The sequence below is a fragment of the Benincasa hispida genome, chromosome 6 (genome assembly GCF_027475165.1).
Source record: "Benincasa hispida cultivar pf3 chromosome 6, pf3_genome.v1.1, whole genome shotgun sequence".
In the NCBI taxonomy this organism is placed as follows: Eukaryota; Viridiplantae; Streptophyta; class Magnoliopsida; order Cucurbitales; family Cucurbitaceae; genus Benincasa; species Benincasa hispida.
In genome coordinates, this window is record NC_143483.1 from 13803873 (window position 1) to 13822833 (window position 18961).

General features: G+C 36.0%; 2 protein-coding genes and 1 non-coding gene across 3 annotated transcripts; 2 read left to right on the top strand and 1 right to left on the bottom strand.

The window, feature by feature from the left end:
- Positions 1 to 3053: 3053 nt before the first annotated feature.
- LOC120079108 (putative membrane protein At3g27390) lies at positions 3054 to 7542 on the top strand. The gene is made up of 10 exons (XM_090314475.1): positions 3054 to 3880; positions 4665 to 4773; positions 4868 to 5063; positions 5169 to 5305; positions 5617 to 5905; positions 6137 to 6243; positions 6330 to 6453; positions 6544 to 6739; positions 6824 to 7067; positions 7157 to 7542. Exons 1-10 carry the CDS (start codon positions 3727 to 3729, stop codon positions 7410 to 7412), a joined length of 1812 nt encoding a protein of 603 aa, XP_090170601.1. The 5' UTR covers positions 3054 to 3726; the 3' UTR covers positions 7413 to 7542.
- A 1281-nt stretch (positions 7543 to 8823) lies between these two features.
- On the bottom strand, positions 8824 to 9130 carry LOC150035431 (signal recognition particle RNA). The gene has a single exon (XR_016530396.1).
- Positions 9131 to 9189: 59 nt separating this feature from the next.
- On the top strand, positions 9190 to 10176 carry LOC120079573 (early nodulin-like protein 21). Its single transcript, XM_039033801.2, has 2 exons — positions 9190 to 9708; positions 9799 to 10176. Exons 1-2 carry the CDS (start codon positions 9534 to 9536, stop codon positions 10128 to 10130), a joined length of 507 nt encoding a protein of 168 aa, XP_038889729.1. The 5' UTR covers positions 9190 to 9533; the 3' UTR covers positions 10131 to 10176.
- Positions 10177 to 18961: the final 8785 nt, after the last annotated feature.

The following is an 18961-nucleotide window of genomic DNA, read 5'->3' on the forward strand; positions in this document are numbered from 1 at the left end:
GACTATCTAAATATTTAAAAGAGAAATTCCATTAGATGGATAAAATTGGAGGTAAATTTTGAAAGATTACTCTATTTTTTGAAATTACTGACAAAGTCTATCAGGTTATTAAGAACATAAACCATAAATGTGTTTTCCAAATTTACCCTTGGGCAAATTTTGAATAAATATCTTTTTTTTTTTATCAATGCTTGGCCTGCCTTAACTGTGTTAAAAAGTCATTTAGAGAAAATCTTAACCATTTTTTGCATTTGATAAAATAGATTTAAATTAAAAAGAAGATTTTTTAAAATAGATTTAAACTAGCTTTTGGATTCTCCTAAATTAGGTAGAATTTTTAGTTAATATTTAAGTTTCAATTTTATACTTTAAAAAGAAGATTTATTTTATATATTTATCTATTTTTCACATAATCAAATCTATTTTCTATTTTTTCATGAGTTAAATGCATTAATTTTTTTTAAAAAAATATACCATATTGATTTTTTTTTTAAAATAAAGCTATATTTCTTAATTTAAATTTTTTTTCATATTAATCATTTAAAATTTTAAATTACAAAAAAATGGAAAAAAAGTTTATGCTTAAATTTACCAAGCACTATTTTACTTATTTCCATATATGATTTTTCTAAAAGTACATCTACCAGTAATCATTCTAAAAGCTATAACAATTCCAAACAAAGCCTTAATCTCGAGATTATGCTTTTTCTAATTAATTATTAGGGCTCGTTTTGATTGACTTGAGAAAGAAGTGTTTTTCAAAAATCTCATTTTTATTTAAACACTAATGACAAAATTATTGAAAATACATCTTGAAAGTTATTTTGAGTGGTTGTCAAACATTCTAGTTTTTTCTAAAATGATTTCTTTTTTAAAATTAAACACTTGAAATGCATTTCAAATAGACCCTAGAATTTATCATATTTCTAGATTATAAAGTTATGAATTTTATGGAATCTATAATTATAAATTTTGTAATTAAGAAAGGATTAGAACTTGCTATCTCCTTGAAACTTCAAAGGATAATCATCAAATTAGATTGCATTGTTGTTATCCATTTAATCTTTGGAAAAAACCTCTTTGGATGCTGAAAGAACCTCTTCGAATTCAAAGGTCTTCGTATTCATAGATTAAATTTATGAATTTTAAAATTTGATTAATCAATAAACTTCTCTCTTCATGAATTTTCGATCTAAATTCCCTCTTTGATCACATGGGATTATATTGTATATGATTTATAGCATATTCATAAATGTAGATTGGTGCATGCTTAGTTTGCATCTTGTGCATATCTACATACAAAAGTATTTGAGACCACAATTGGGTTAGAACTCTATTTTCATTATCTTCCTTTATTTATCTAGTTTGAATTATTGGATTAGATTCTGTATTTTCTTTTATTTATAATAGGTTTGAATTTTTAGATAAGATTCTACATTTAAATTAATTCTGGTAATAATATGGAATGGTATATATGTTTATATTTTTAAATAATTACGTGTATTTTAATGAAATATTTAATGTTTAAACATGTTTAAGAGAGAATTTAGATTATTAAATATTTTAAAGAGAGAAATTAGATTTAGACAATTTTTTAAAATAGAGATTTGTCTAATCACCCTATTTAGAAATGACTCGAGAAGAAAAAACCGAAGTCCAATCTACAAGTAGTCTAGCCATCAAAAAAGACCCATAAAGAAAAGCCCATGAAGTAGATTAGGCATATGATCTGACCCATCATCAAGAATTTGCACTTATTGAGGTTTAAGCTCCATCATGCACACTATGGAAAATCTATCTTCACCACATCTTATCGCACCACATTTACACTATATCATTCTCTTAAGAAAAAATCCTTTATTTAGTGCAAGAAAATAAATTAAGTTAGAGTTATATCATGAAATTGTTGGCGTATTCATGGCTCCTGCATCTAGATATTAGAGAGCTCGCACTAATGTGGTATCAAGTCGAACACACTCCAACAATAAGTTAGTATATGAAATATTTAGTTCATTTAAGCATTCAGACTATTACTTTCTATGAAGCATAGACACAGATATAAATACGAGATACAGATATAATAGGATGTGGCGATACGCTAATTTCTAAAAAAGTAGGATATTGAAACGTTGAAAATATGTTTTTTTCTTAAAAAATCTAGGATATAGATGGATTTAGCATACAAGTTAATGAAATAGTACAAAATACAATACAAAAAGCAACATCTTAGATATTGAAATATAATAGTCAATAAAATGCAATAAAAAGGTGACTCGTATTGATCAAAGAAGAAAAAGAAGATTAGAGGGAGAAGTATAAAGATAAACGAAGAGCTTCTCCACTAAATTGTTGAAGATATCCAAGTGAGTTATATTTGGGTGGATTTTGTGGGATTTAAATGTGAAAATAAAAATTATATGATTTTAGGGTTTCATATTTTATTTTATTTTTTAAGTTTTGGATTTAAGTTGTGAGTTTTTTAAATAGATTGCCTAGTTTTAGATTAAGAAAGAATATATGAGTTTTATTTTTTTTTTAAAAAAAGAGTAATTGTAAAAATAAATATAGATATATATCTGGAAAGTATCGATATCCCATACGTATTTTATACGGATTCTAAACCTCAAATGAAATACACGTATCTTATAACTTATCTTTTAAGGTGGAGGAATATGACAATTCATAGAATATGTCGTTTGATTTTTGCAATATTAACTGCATATTCTTAGCTGTAATTATCGAGGTTGGAAGCTTTCATTAACCAAGCTCAACTTACGGCACGGCACATCTTCTTATGTGTAATTCTCGAGATTGCAAGATATTATCTCTTCTACCAAACATTTGAGTCTCTGGCTTTCCATTACAGGATGTTCAGGTCCCAGGCGTACTCCATGGATGCCTCGGATTTGGGCCTTGTCATAACATATTAATTATGCAATACAATTCTAAACATTCACCATAATTCATATGGGTCAATACAAACCAAGGATTTATCACTTTTATTCTCTTTAAACGAACTTCCTCTACAAGACTAAGTATTAACTATGAAAATTCGTTAACAAAATACACATTTTACAATTAAATTCATATTAGTCTCTTTTGGGTTTGTAGAATGTAGTTTGAGGAAGAAAAATAAGCATTCAATGGCTACCAATATTGTTGTACTTGTTGATTTAATGCTATTTTCCAAGCCTTGGCTGAGCTGTTTCAACTATTCAAGAAGATGGGTATGCTTCTTCTTATTTATGCTTGGATTTTCGAATTCAAATCCTTACTTGTTCGACAAACAAACAGCTAATTCGGTGAGCAACAAGCATTGAATTGATTGATTGATCCTCACTTGAACAATTCTACTGTAGCTACGTGCTTGCTAACTGTGATGCGATCTCTTCCAATCCCAGCTCGTGATCTTGAACAGTTTCTTTCATGGGGTCTGTCCAATTCGATCGTTCCCATCGTTCTGGATATTTCTGAAGTTCTGCTCTTAAAACCCATGTCTAATCGCCGTCGCTAATGAATGAATCTAGGTCTTTTTCTAATGGGGTTTCACGTGATTTGGTTTCTGAAACAAACTATGCAACTTCTGTTCATTTGTGCTGGAGAATTTCTTTCTTTCTTCTTCATTTTGTTGCTGCCATTTCGCTTTCGTTTATTGTCCTTTAAATGCTTGCAATGCCGGAAGAATTGTAGTTTGAGTTTGAGGGAAGATTTTTGGCTAATTCTTCGATGGAGGGCAAAGATTTGGAGATGTCTGAAGGGACTAAGGATTTGGGGAAAAGGGTAGACATGCAAGCTCCAAATGAAGCTTTGCCTTCTATGTGGAACTTCATTCGTAATCTACCTGCCTTCACTGTGCTTTTTCTTCTCGGCATTACCAAAGGTGAGCTTCAATTACTTCTTTATTTTTGGGGGATCTTCTGTTGTTGTTTCTTACTCTTTTGAACTCTACTAGATTGCATATGTATGTACTTTTCCAAATGATCTAGGTGATAAGGACAGTGGGACCTCCATCTATTTCCATAATAGTATGATAGTGTACTTTGGGCACCACCCAAAATACCATTCTCTTCCCTAACCAATATGAGACTTTGTTTGCGCTCCTAACAATCCTCCCCTTGAACAAAGTACCACTTTTGAGCCTCCCCTTGAACAAATTCGTCCACTTCCAACCATGAGAGCTTTCTCTAAATCTCAAAACACCTCAAATTCATCCGGGGTCACTTGCTCTTCATCTTAAGGCACATCCAGTCCATCTCGAGTCAACTTGCGCATCTATCCTGAGGTACATTGCATGCATCTCGGGTCAACATCTAATAGCGCACACGAGCACGAGCACGGATTACATTTGCTCTTATCAAGGTAATGGAAACTACAATGCTACCCAACTAGGTTTAGACCAAGGCTCTGATATCAATTCATAAGGACAATGGAACCTCTACCTATCTCCACAATGGTATGATATTGTCCACTTTGGGTATAAACCATGATTTTGCTTTCGGTACCACTCAAAAGGCCTCATACCAATGAAGATAATTGTCTTTACATATATATGCATGATCATTTCCTTCTTTAACCAATATGAGACTTTTCTAACACTAGGTTCTTTACATGATCAAACAGTTTAATCTTGTCTCTCTTGTCTCTAATGCCCTCAATAATTTCAGGTATGATTTTCAGTCCATTGACTAGCCTAATCATGACAATGGCAAATTCTACTTTGATAGTCATTCTTTGGCCAATTCAAACTTTTTGGACATATTACTGCATTCTAAGGTGTTATCTATAAATTTTTGCTTTCCATTTCCATTATCAAAATGGATTGTGTGAAGTAGTCATGTTTCTAACATTACAGACCGCTTATTTGCAGAGCTGAACAACTTGGTTGGGGTCTTAAACTTGTTTTATGTCTTTGTGTACTGCCTGTTTTACTGCTTTTATGGCCTGAATTTGGCGCTCTTGGAAGCACCGTAGGCGGAGCCCTTTACGGTTTTCTTTCTCCAATAATGGCTACATTTAATGCTGCTAGAGAGGACAAGCCAGATAAAGTATTCCACTGTATGTATGTATGTATTTCCGGTTCAAACTCAGTTATATATATGTTATTCCTACATGTTTTCTCTGTTACCTTTGACTATAATTTGATTTTTTTTATCTATGATGAATTTCAGGATGGAACTTGGGATACCATAAAAGGATCCTTCTTGGTTATCGGGGATTTTCGTGATGTTTGTTTACATTCTTACTTCTCTACTATGGAGGAACTGCTACAAAAGGGAACCTTGGATGGAGAATATTATGATATCAGGTTTGTTGTTGTCATTTTGTAACTGACTAAGATTCTTGATTCATCATATCAGAAACAAGCAATAAAGATACGATTTGAATATCTGATAATTTTGTTATGCTATGTCATCTGATGAACCATTTTGGTTACAAAACACTTCGGAAATTTTACTTGCCATAAAACTAGTCTATACTTTTTATTATCTGAGCTAGTTCCAAAAGATTAATGATAAACAATACTGCTTTTGCAGTGTTAAAGGCTTTCTAAATGCCACATTCTTCTCAAAAAGTGACAAGCATCCATCACTTAACCTTTTTGTTAGTTTCTTGCAGATTGCTCGACTTCCTTGGTGGTTCCATAATTGGAATTCTTGGTTCTGTGGTTGATACACCAGTCATCTTACTCATTGCTCTGTATAAATGTCCTTTTATGCTGTTCAAGGGTTGGTGTCGTTTGTTCCACGATCTTATAGGTCGAAAAGGCCCCTTCTCGGAGACGATATGTGTTCCATTTGCAGGGCTTGCTATTTTACTCTGGCCATTAGCTGTTGTGGGTGCACTGGTGGGATCTATTATCTCCAGCATTTTCCTTGGTGCTTATGCAGGAGTGATCGTTTATCAGGTTTATTACATTTTCTCTTAATCTTAAGTTGATCATTCCTTCTTGCAATTTCAACATATCTCTATCGATGGTTAATCTCTACTAGTAATCTTCAGCTCTTGTGTGATTTACTGAACAACATGATTTGTTCATATTACATACGATTCAATTAATTTAGTGTGTGTCATATCTGGATCTCAAATTATGCATATCTAGATATGCTCATTCTTAACTTTTGAATTTGGATTGCAGGAATCATCATTTTGGTTGGGGCTTTGCTATATTTTGGCATCCATCTCCATTTATGATGACTACAGCAATGATGTCCTAGACATGGCCAATGGCTCCTGTTTTCCTAGGTATTTTCCTACCCTTTAAAAACCTCTCTTTTAACTGCACAAGTGAACCTTGACATAACATTGTTTCTTTGATTGTATACGAAAAGACCCATTTATCGAAAGAAGGATATGCAGTCAGTAGATAAACCTGAAGAATCTCAATCTGTTAGAAGTTGTCCCTCTCTTACGGATTTGGTTAAGAATCTCATTCTTGAGCTGAAACCTTTGGAGGTACTTTGTGTTCATAATAACTAGTGCATTCCTTTAGCTCAAAAGTTTCCAGAGCTGAATGAAAATTTTGGACTCTGCTTTCTTCTATAGCTTCTTGATCGTCTTTTTAAGGAGTGTAAGCGGCAAGGGGAAATTGTCGTCTCCAATGGATTAATAACACTTGAAGATATTGAGCATGCCAGATCCAATAATGACATCACAGTCATTAGCATTGGCTTACCTGCTTACTGCATTCTTCAGACAATCCTTCGTTCGGCAAAAGCCGATTCAACTGGATTGCTCCTGAGTAAGTTTCATTTCCTTCTTTTTGATGATGACTTTGAGCATATAAAAACTACTTTCAAATCCATTTGGGTTTCAATTGATTTAGATGACAACGTTACGGAGATTACTACCGCAAATCGACCGCAAGATGTATTCTTTGATTGGTTTCTGAGTCCTCTTCTGATCATCAAGGAGCAAATAAAAGCAATAAATCTCTCTGAGGAGGAAGAGGACTACCTCTCTAGATTGGTCTTGTTGGGTGATGATCCCATTAGAATGAAGAATTCAAACATCAGCTTGCCGCCAGAATCTAAATGCAAGTGCGCCGAACTTGAGGCATTGGCTCGAAGGTAAGTACTTGGAAAAACTTGGTACATCATTTAATGAATTCTGGTAATTTCATCATACCCATAATGGCTTTCTTCTGTCTACCATGAAGGCTTCGAGGGATCACCAGACTGATATCGAGATTTCCAACATTCAAACGTCGGTTTGGCAGTCTTGTCGATGCAGTGTTTGAAGATATCATCAAGAAGAATGATAGAAGCAGACCAAGTAGACGTAAATTTTCCAAATCAGAGAGTGCTATTGGGAGGTTTCTAAATCAGATATCTTTGAAAAATAAAACAGGAAATGATGAGACTGATCAAGAACCAAATGTAGTTGAAAGAGATGTGGAAAGCAAACTAACATAGTTCTTTCTTCAGCTGTAATCTTTTTAGTTTCTGTATTATCACTGAAGTGTTCATCAGTATATTTGAAAATTCAAACTTTGTTCTAGAAAGATTGACAGATGAAACTATATTATATAAAAAGTAATGTTTAGGTATTGCTCCCCTTTCCTCTACATGCACCAAAAACTCATTTTTTTTTAATAATTTCCTTTTCAAAAAATGAACGTGCCACATGTCAATTTATTGAATGTAATAGGAAGTGCCACATGTCAGTTTTTAATTGAATGTAATATAAAGTCCATGGAAATTTGTAATATAATTTAATGTAATTTAATTATATTATGATAATTAAATTACATTGAAAAATATTATGATAATTCCAAGAATTACCATGAATTTTGACTTTTTCATGCATTTAGCCTAAATTTAGTGATTTAAAAAGATTTGAGATCTATGATGATATATCAATTGAGAATTTTAGAAATAGTCTGCGTTTATCGTGAATATGTTTTCTTTAATAATGATTTGAGAATACTATGATTATAGGTTTTGAGACAATAGTGGTTTTTAAACCACACGATCTATGTATTCATAGTGATTATCCATATGCTATGTGAATATATTTTCGTAGTATATCAAAAAGAGATACAGGTCTTTGAGACCCACTTTGGCACATACATAGGCTTTTGGGCCATGTGTTGGGGTGTCAAACCTCTTAGGGGCAGCTTTGCATGCACGTATGACCATATTAGATTGCTCTGCTACATGTCTTGGGACTACTTGATATGTAATATGACCAACTATTGTTCTATAGTGCGTATAGGGTTTACTCTAAGCTAGTATGACCAAATATTAAGTACAAATTTAGCGAAGATTCTATATATGAGCTTACTTGTCTCTTTTTTCTCTCGTTTTATTTTCATAAACATAATTTCAAATAAGTAATTTTCTAAGTAAACTATCACTCACTGGATTTGTTAGCTCAACATTTCTTCCTAATTATTTCCACTAGATAGCATCAGAGTTCCAGGCATGCCTACTAGAGCTAACATCTACCATCTATCCTCTTAGACATGCTACACATCATTTTATATGTACATTGGCTTGGGAATACATTGTAAATATAAGATGTTGGATTGAGATTTTATGTTTTGACTAGATTATTATTAGTGGTTGACATGGTTTCGATGGAATGTTTCTATTGTCTATTCTGTGTTAACATTATCAATGGTTTTAGATTTTTTGTTTTTTTTTTTTTTTTTTTTGGTGTGGATGCACACTTGAAGATAGAATGTAAGCTGAAATTAGATATTGGAAAGTGTTAGTATACCTTATGGGGAAATTTGTCAGTTTTTAATTGAATGTAATTTAACAACAGTTTACGAAAAAAATGGATGGAAAAAACCACTAAGTATTATTTAAACGAGGAAAAAAAAGTGGTTGTCGGGCGGGGAACTACCCAGGTGACATTGATGGGCCGTCAAGAACCGGCCTGTTATCCTTCCACCGACAGGAGTGGGAGGTTACGCTGCTCTGTGAATCCAGCCTCACGCGGTGCCCTCCAATCTCTAGGGGCAGTGGACACCAAGCCTTCGCCCGAAGCCCAAGGCCCGACTCCCTACTTGGAAACGGACAGGCCAGACAGACTTCTTGAGAGGACCCTACCATCCGGGCCGAACCAGCCTCCAACCACATTATTGCCTCCGTTTGGATTACAAGCTCACACTACCGAGCTCGGCGTTTGTAAGGAGTTGGCATGCCATTTATAAAGAAGATGCAGAGTTGTCATTTTATCGATGTGGTACAACATTTCAATCAAATTCTGTTTCAAAAACTTAAATACTCTTTTCATATTTCATATTTATATGAATATGATATGTTGAAGAATATTACCTTTTTTATTTTCTTCTGGTTTCCCACGGTCCAAGCAGGAAAAGAAAAAACCAGAACGATTCATTGCCCATTACCCGAAATTGTAGGACTCGACGTGCAATCAGCCATGGATGAACAAAAATCAACCGCCCACTATATTCAAACTCCTCTCAACTCCCATTTACGCCACTATAAATCTCTCCCCCCCAATCAACCTTCACTTCCATTATCCAGTTCAATTCCTTCTGTAAAAAACTACAATTATTATCAATGCCGTCCAACTCCTTCTTCACACTTTTCCTTCTCACTACCTCCTTCTCCGCCGTCGCTTCTTTTGAGTTCCAAGTCGGTGGCGTCAAAGGCTGGGTAGTTCCGCCGGCTAACGACAGCAAAATCTACAACGATTGGGCCTCAGAAAACAGATTCAAAGCCGGTGACACCGTCCGTAAGTACAGTTAATCTCCACAACACCGATCGATTAAATTAACATCCCTTTCTACATTAACATTGTATCTGTCTGTTGTTTTTGAATTAGGTTTCCGGTACAAGAAGGACTCGGTGATGGAAGTGACAGAAGAAGAGTATAAAAGATGCAATTCCACACAACCAAATTTCTTCTCCAACACCGGCAACACCGTCTTCCAATTCAGACGATCAGGAACTTTCTACTTCATCAGCGGCGCTAATGGCCACTGCGAAAGAGGGCAGAGGATGATCGTGAAGGTCATGGCCGATGATGAATCTGCTTCTTCCTCCGATTCTGACAAATCCTCTGCTTCGAGCACTCCAATCTCAACGATAGGGTTTCTAAAATTCGTCTCCGTTCCGTTGGCTCTGTCCATTCTGTTCGAATCTGGGATTTGTTAGAGCAATAGCGTCTTCATTTTTTTCGTCGTCTTCAGAATTTCGTCTTATTTCTTATTGGATGTGTTTCTTTTGTTTTATACACCATTGTCGAAATTTCAAACTAATTTCCATTTATTCCTTTTTTTTTTCCCTTACCTCTCTTCTTTTATTTGTTTAATTAATATTTGGATTTGACATTGTTTTTCAAAAATGAAGAATTGACCAATTTTACCTTTCTTCTTTCATTTGTTTAATTAATATTTTAATATGCCATTTGTATAATTTTGTCTTGATAAAATTAAAAACTTTATGGCTAAATTAGTCTGTATAACAATTGGTGGTTAAGTTAGTGTATTTATTACATTAGTTTAAAAAGAATTTATATAGTAAGATCAAATATTACAAGTTTATTAATCACTTATGCATAATATTAAATTTTTATTGACATATCGATATTTCTATTGATATTTATACATTTCTATAGGTTTGTATCGATGTAAAGAATGAATTGATAATCCGATCATATCATAAAAAATTCACAAAACATAAAAATAAGCAACAAAATATCATTAATGTAAATATATTATAAATAACAAAAATATTAACTTATTTAAAAGTTATAAAATGTTTATTTACTAAATAAATTATTTTTAAAAATAATAAAACTTCCCCATCGGAACACAGTTCTTGTGTAAAATTGAATTTTTTTTTAACATAAATACTTTTAAATTTCAGATGATTTGATTTGTTGAATTTTTAAATAAACCATAAAATTCGAGCCAACTTAGGTAAACCTTTCCATTTTTACCAATGTTTAATTTTTGCTATTTCACTCCAATTTTAATATAAACTCACTGATGAAGTTTTGCACTAAATTAAGCTTAATTAAAACACAAATTAATAATTGAATAGCTCAGCCAAAATTCACAAAAATCAACAAAATTTTTACTATAATCTCATTGAAATCTTAGAGTAAGTTTGGGAGTGGTTTTGAGATAGTCAAAATCACCTTTCTTTAAAATGATGGTGTTTGGCATGAGCTAAAATTGATTTTAGAAAAATTTAAAATCATTTCAAATTGATTTTGGAGAAATTAATTGATAGATTATTTTTGTTAAGTGATCGATCAGGAATTAGTCTCAAAATGGCTATCTAATTCAGTTTTTGTTAAAATATTGTTGTTTAACTATTTGTAAAATTAATTTTTCTAAAATTTTAAATATAACGAAAGATGATAAGATTGCATGTCATTAAATTATTAATAAAACAAACCATTATATTTTGAATCTTTTTTTGAAGATCTATTATAAACATTCACATAAAATATTGATTTGAGTATATATGTAAAAAAGGAGTTAGCTATATTTTAGTTTTACATATTTATTGAGATTTGAAATATAAGTTTATTTTATAAATAGTTTTAATCAAATAGTTTAGAAATGGTTAATTTTTTTTTAATTTATATATGTTAAAAATGGCAGGACCCTCAGAACGACGAACAGTAAATCGTCAAAACCTGCAAAACAGAAACTCGTTATTGGCTGAGTTGCGTAGCTCGCTCTCTTTAAGACGTTTCGCGGCTCTGTCCAAGTATGCAAACAGGTTTGAAAATTGCCATGTCGTCCCCATGATGAAACAACCAAAAGAACCCAATCGAAAATGCACCGTTACTGATCGGAACACACACCCTTTCTAAATTCATTGCTCGGAAAGTTAAGATGGAGGAGAAGAGGGAGAGGAAAAGAAGTGATAAGTGAAGAACAATTTGTGCCTTTCGAACTGCTGAAGGCCAGGCCTTTTATAGGCCTTCAACGATAAATCGTAGGGAGCGAGAAGGGCGTTCTGCCACAGAACGTGCGCGGACGAATGGACTGTTTCATTTCCTCCCTTTTTTGGTTAAAAATAAAATAATCATCACACGTGCGCCTCGTCACGCCCAATGGCATGCGTGTGGGCGTCCACTGAACCCACATTGGTGAGTCTCTTTACTCTCTCCAAAATATGGGTACTCCTTCGGGCCCAAACCAAAACTCAAGATTGGAGTATAAACTTTCAACACCAAATTTTCTAATGTGAGATTCTCCAACCAAAAAGATTGACTCTCTCTTTATTTTGAAAGTTAAATTTTCACCTAACAATATCTATGTAATGGTTGAAGATATTTTCCATAATCTATTTCTTTTTCTTTTGAATATCAAGGTTTCAAAAATTATTTCTTTATTTGATTTTTTTCATCTACTTTTAAAAGTTATTTTCAAAATATAAGTTGTATTTTAAAACCCCAGAGGCAAAATATTAATTTTTCAAATTATTATTTTTTAATTTACTTGAAAATTAAATGGATTTTAATGGAAAGTGAGGAACACGATAAGATAGATATAATGTATGTAACTCAACATAATTTTTAAAAACATAAAACAACTCTAAAACACATATTATTCTATAAACAAAATAAATTATTAAAAAATAATAGGGTTAAATACATCTGTTCACACGAGATTTTCGGAGAAATGTATTTCGTGGAGTTGAACTTGAGTTCATGTTGATGTTGAAGTTGATTTGATGCGATGCGATGTGGGTTCGACCTCTATTACTTGATCTTCTGATTCTCTCTCAGTTGGGTGAATGTGCTTGACTTGGAGAAGAAATATTCTCTCTCAGTTGGGTGAATGTGCTTGACTTGGAGAAGAAAGATTCTCTCTCAGTTGGGTGAATGTGCTTGACTTGGAGAAGAAAAACACCGAACGTTCTTGAAGTAGAAGACAAGTAGAAGACTTGGAAGCTTGAAGTAGAAGTCTTGGGAGTCTTCTGATTGTTGATGAATTCTATCTGGGTCCTCTGAATATGCCTCTACAAATGAAGAGAACTTCTCTATTTATAGAGTTCTCAGGCAGGCTTCGTGGGCTTGGTTGGTCCATGGGCCTAGCCCTTGGGCCCAATTAGTTGATTTTGGGTCTGATCTGAGATTTGGGTCTAATTCAATTTTTTTTTTTTTGTAGTTTGGACTTTGAACCCAAATAATAATATCAAATTGGGCCAACTTAATCTTATCTGATTCAACCGCGTGATGTCATCGAAACTGGTCTTCAATTCAATTAGGAACATGTGTCAACTTCTAATTGGACTCAAAGTTAATGATTTAGAAATTCGTCATTAATTTAGCAAACGACGTGGTGACTTGTGATTGATCCAAAATTTTATCCTTCAGCCCCCTTTCGACATTTATGCACGCTTACGGGTGGGTGAATCTCGAAAAAAAAAAGTGAAGTTGTGATCAAAATTCAAATATATTTGTTTTTGAATTCGACCTCAACTAATGTGTAGTCAAACTATGAATTCAGTACATAATTTTAACTCGAATTTGGGATAAACTTTGGAATATAGCCAAATTTTAACTTGACACTTTATTCATAATTCAATATCAAAGTTAAACGTTTGGATTTTGATAAAATTTGGGACGAGTTTGACATCTATTTCACCACTCGATTTGGCTAGCTTGAACTTAGAATAAAATTTGGATTGGAATCTCCTCCAACTTTATACTAGAATTTGAGATAACATTTGAATTTAATTCCAATTTGAATGGAATATGAATTTGAACTTAAATGGAAGAAATTTTGGAGAGCCAAAGCATCGTAAGATAGCCCTATTAGTGATGCTAGCGATACCAACTTACTAGCAATGCCAGCGATACCACCTTACTAGCAATACCAGCTTACTAGCGATGGCAGCGATACCAACGATACCAGCGATACGATCTATCAGTGATACTCATCCACTAGCGATACCAGCGATACCAGCCCAATTTCTAGTGAGATTTCCTTTTCCATACTGTTTTTTTTTTCCCAAGCAGTCTCTGCTTATGCACAGATTCTCTCAAGACTTAAGCTCAAAATTCCTCGCCATTTAATCTAGAGATTCAAAACTCCACCGTTGCCCCCAATTCAAGCAGCATCCAATCGAGTGTGATTTTTTTTAATCTTCACCAGTTTCGGAAAAAATCAGGATTCCACAACCAAACAAACAATATTTAGTTTAGATAACCCGTGATTTTATCAGATTTCAACTAATTAGTAGAAGATCACGTCCGAATTTAACTATATATATACTGGCAGGACACATGATTTTCTTCATCTTGAAGTGTGATTTCTTTTGTTCTTACGTCCTTTGCAGTTTAAATTGTGATTTTCTTTCGTTCTTACGTCCTTTATGTCCTTTGCAAATCAGCCTTGGATTGCAAATCAGGCTTGGATTGCGGTAGGAGGCTATAAGTGAAGAGAAGAAAAGAGAAGAAAAAAAAAAGATGGGAAATTAGGGCTTCCACATTTTTTTGTTTTCATATATATATATTTTTTTCTTTTTTTTCTTAATTTTTTTTTTTTTGCTTTCTTTTTTTTTATTTTTATTATTTTTCTCTTATTAACTTGTCCTCTCTTGCTCTTTATAAGAGTTGAAGCGTAACTTAAGAGAGCACAACCATTTTTTTTAAATGTCGCCGACCGTCAGTAATCAGAGTGGGTTTTTTCCTCTCACGTTCGTGTGATCGACTCCTTGGTGTACATGTTCTTCCTCGTATCCGTGCATCCCTGATCGTCATGGGAGGGGCCCTGCAAAAGCTTACAACTGTCCCATTCGATCACCCTAGGGAGGATCCTCGAAAGGTTTGCCTCGTAGCACCATTCCGGCATCCTGATTGTCATGGGAGGGGCCGCGCAAAGGCTTACACTCTCTCATTCGATCACCCTAGGGCAGATCTTGGAAAATTCTGCCTTATGCGCCACTCGTGCATCCAGGTTGTCATGGGAAGGGCTTCGCAAAGGCTTACAACTCTCCCGTTCGATCTCAGAAGGATCTCGATGATATATATATATATATATATATATAGTATATATATATTTTCAGAACATTGGTTCACTTCACCGAGCATGTTTCATCTGGTGAGAGGTATCTCGTGATTCTTAAAGACCGGAGTCAGCCTATGAAGGAAGGATTTAGCCTTTTTGTAGCAAAATCATTAGCCAATCCTTTCGCTGATCATTGGCCAAGTCTGGATGACAACATGATCCTTTCCAAATTATCGATGGAAGTGCCTTTGACCCGAGGGGAACGTGCATGGATCCTACGATCTTCTATTCATGAGGAGACCCCAAATCCCGATCAAGTGCTGACTCTTGGACGTTGCATAATTGAGGGTCAGGTCCGGTGGACCATTGTGACGAAAATCCCTGGAGAATTCGGCTTCCTTGACTGTTACTAGGAGTGGCTTGAGGTTGCGGTAGGTCGAAACGAGTGATTCCTTCATGACGTCAGTTTGCTTGGCACAGTGACGGCCTCCTTGTACACGTATGATCGCAATGGTGACATAGTTCGAGCATTCTGTGAAGCCTGGTGCCTTTCAACCAACACTCTCCATACCGCGGCAGGTAAAGCATCGATTTCTTTGTGGGATCTCTGGTTGCTCGGAGGCCTTCCGGTCAGAGGAAACTTTTACGATGAGGTGGTTCCTTCCCTCAAAAAGTTAACCGGTCACCGCGACAAACAGAGGTACTTGCCGAAGACGTGTGAACACCTCTTTCAGGAGTATTTTTTGATAGTGTGCTCGCAGAAAGAAAATCGCACGACTCCCTCGAAGCATGACTCTTTAGTGTCTATTAGCTACTGGATCTCTTTTTGGTTCCTAGAGTTCACAAATATGACAAGCCTGTTACACTGAAGCAAAAGAAAGCCTCTTGGTCTCGGTTCACGCAAAATCCTGACAGTTCACAGATTGCATTCCAAGATTGGTCAAGGAGGGAGATCATGTTATTCACAGAGTTAGAGGTCGAAGACGAGTTGAAAGACAAAACTTATCTGGCCACCTTTCTATCCTGCTAGTTATACCTTTTTGTATTTCCCCAAAATGGCCGTTACCTTCGCCCCAAGGTCTTCAGAATAACTAGTTTGATGGCTCACGGGACTGTTTATAGTCTCGCTGTTTCGATCTTGGCCAACATCTATCAATGTCTAGGGCTGATCGCAGAGGCTTCGAACCCGATCAGGCGCATGGATTTTCACTTTCCTATGCACTATGTCCATAGTTGGCTGGCCCATTACTTCAACACGCATTACCCCGTTCCTATCGTTGTTCGAGGTTCCAAGATGGTTTGCTTTTCTGGCGAAGATGGCTCGATTTACTTCGACGAGTACGAGGCACAAGAATTGATCCATAGCGACACTAGTATTCAGTGGCACGCAAGTATTCTGAACAGGAACAAGCATGAATTCCAAATTGATGATAAAGAACTATCTTTTCTAAAGTCTAGTTATTTCTCCAGCATGCGATCAGGCTACATATCCTCCCAGTGTGGGAACGTCCGAACTATAGAGTCGTATAGTCCCTTTCGTTTCGGCCGACAATTCGGCTTCCATCAGGACATTCCAAATGATATAGGGGGAATACCTCCCGCTTCTATGCCGAAGAACGTTTTACATTATTGGAGATTATGCACGAGACGCAAGCCCTCGTCTCAGGTATTCTTGTCGGCCCGTACGTTGGATCCACACACTCATGTTACCCCACGGTTCAAGGATTGGTGGTTAGCAAAACACGGGAACAACTTCGAAGGGAATCGTCATTTGTTAGTGACTAGTGCTAATCCTCCCCCAGCGTCGCCGAGATTACCCAAGGGTAGAGGGATCAACCATGGAGGGAAGCAACTTCGCCTGACTGAAGAGGTGGCGGCGATCGTACATAAAGACGATTCCAAACCGGTTGAGGAGGACAGTCATAGTAGTACCGGTGATCGTTGTTGGAAGGGACCCTCCAAAAAACACAGGGCCTCGGATGCCGATTTTCTTGAGAGGGTTCAGAATGATCTGGTGGCTTCTGACGCTCTCAATCTACTAGTATGTCGTCCCTATATATAAGTCCGCTTGTCTCGTCTCCTTTTTTTTTAAAAAAAAAAACTGTACGGTTTACATTTAGTCTCCCCTTCTGTAGTTACCCCTAAACCTTTCTCTTCAAAGATTTGAAACCTCACGAAGTGAAGAATCTTTGGTGGGCCCTTTTTCCGTTGAATTAGCCATTGAGGGCGTTGGTACCTCCGAAGTACTGCCGGTGGATCCCGTGCCAAGGTCTTGTCCAGTGCGTGCTATCCCCGGTGACATCCCTCATGTCGATGAGGCGGTGGTCGTGGGGAATATCGAGGCTTCAGATTACGTAGCCAAGGAAACTAATTCCCCTTTGGTGCCTGTGGTAGGAGGGTTCTCCAACCCGGAGAAGCGTCGAAGGTCTTGGCAAGTCCAAGTGGCAGTGAGTCCTCGAGGCAAGTAGATAGGGCACCACCCCCGGTCATCCCCAAGATTTCCGAGTTCTGTGCTGCCACCGTAGTTTCCGATGTTTGACGCCATGCAGCGTCGGCCATATGGGAGACTATGCACAAGAAGATCATGCGTACTCTTTTCTAGAAGGATCTTAGTCTGGAGAAAGAAACACATGAGATATTCCGAGCCATTTTTGGCATTTGTGGTGCCAACCTCCCTCCTCTTAGAAAACTTTTGATGAGTACTTTTGAAACATGGAGAAGTACAATCAGTTTCAGTTATCCTATTCCTCTCAATTAACTCAAACAAGTAAGGAGTAATTTCTGAAGGAGGCAAAGTCTGATCTAGAGAAGATATTGTATGATGAGAGTAGTGCTTTTGCTAAACGAAAGGCGCTACTTGAACGCGACTCCCGGGCCTTACAAGAAGGAGAGACATTACTAGCCAGGTTGGAGGCCATCAGGGCCGAGCGAGTTGAAATATCGTTACTGATTTCTGAGAGCGAAGGCCTTTTGAATCGGTATAAGCTTGAGGCCTCGGAGATGCGGGGGACGATAAACAAGATCGAGGCCACCTCAATCCTTTCTGACAAGGATGTCAAAGCTTTGGATGTCCTATGCCATGTGTTGGAAGTGATGCAGCATAAGCTGAGGAACTACCACTGGGTACCTTAACTTGATGTTGCTCGTCTTATTAGATTAGGCGTACTCTTAGCATAGCTATTGGATTCGACTATTGTAGCGCCGAAACATCTTAAATGAAAGTTTTTTTTTATCCTTTTCTCAGTGATGTTCTCTGGCGCCTTGTAGCCTCCTATAAATTTATGCTTCTCTTATTTGTTTATTTATCTATATATTTACTTATTTTACTCATGTACATACACATATTTTTTTTATCACGTGACTGAACTTAAATTTCTTTAAGCTGCCTACTTACCCTTTATAATGACAGGGATCAAGTCGTAATGTAGTTCGTACAAAGGTTTCTTTTTTTTTTTTATGCATAAAACTTTTTGAGAAACTTGCCATTGATTGGGTCAATTTTTAGTCCATCCTGATCAATTATCTTGTACGCTCCGTTTGTTAGACTTCCTTGACAACGTAGGGCCATCCCATTTAGGTGTAAACTTATTCCTCGTATGTCTTGTTATGATAACTGGTCTCCTTACGGCGAGCACTAGATCACCTACTTGAAAGGACCGAGGCTTTACATGCTTATCGAAGGCCTTAGACATTCGTACTTGGTAACATTCCAGCACTTGCTGAGCTTCTAATCGTTTGTCATCCAGTGCTTCCAACTCTTTGAGTCGCAGTTTGGCGTTGTCTTCTGTAGTCAGCCCTTCTTGCACTGCCATTATCAGCGATGGAATTTCTCTTTCCAAAGGAAGGACATCTTCTACCCTATAAATGAGAGAGTACGGGGGTGACTCCTGTAGGGGTACGGTGAGTGGTGCGATTAAGCCCACAACATTTCATCGATCTTCTCCTGCCAATCTCTCTTCGACTTGGAAACAATTTTCTTCAGCAGGTTGCACAATGTCTTGTTAAATG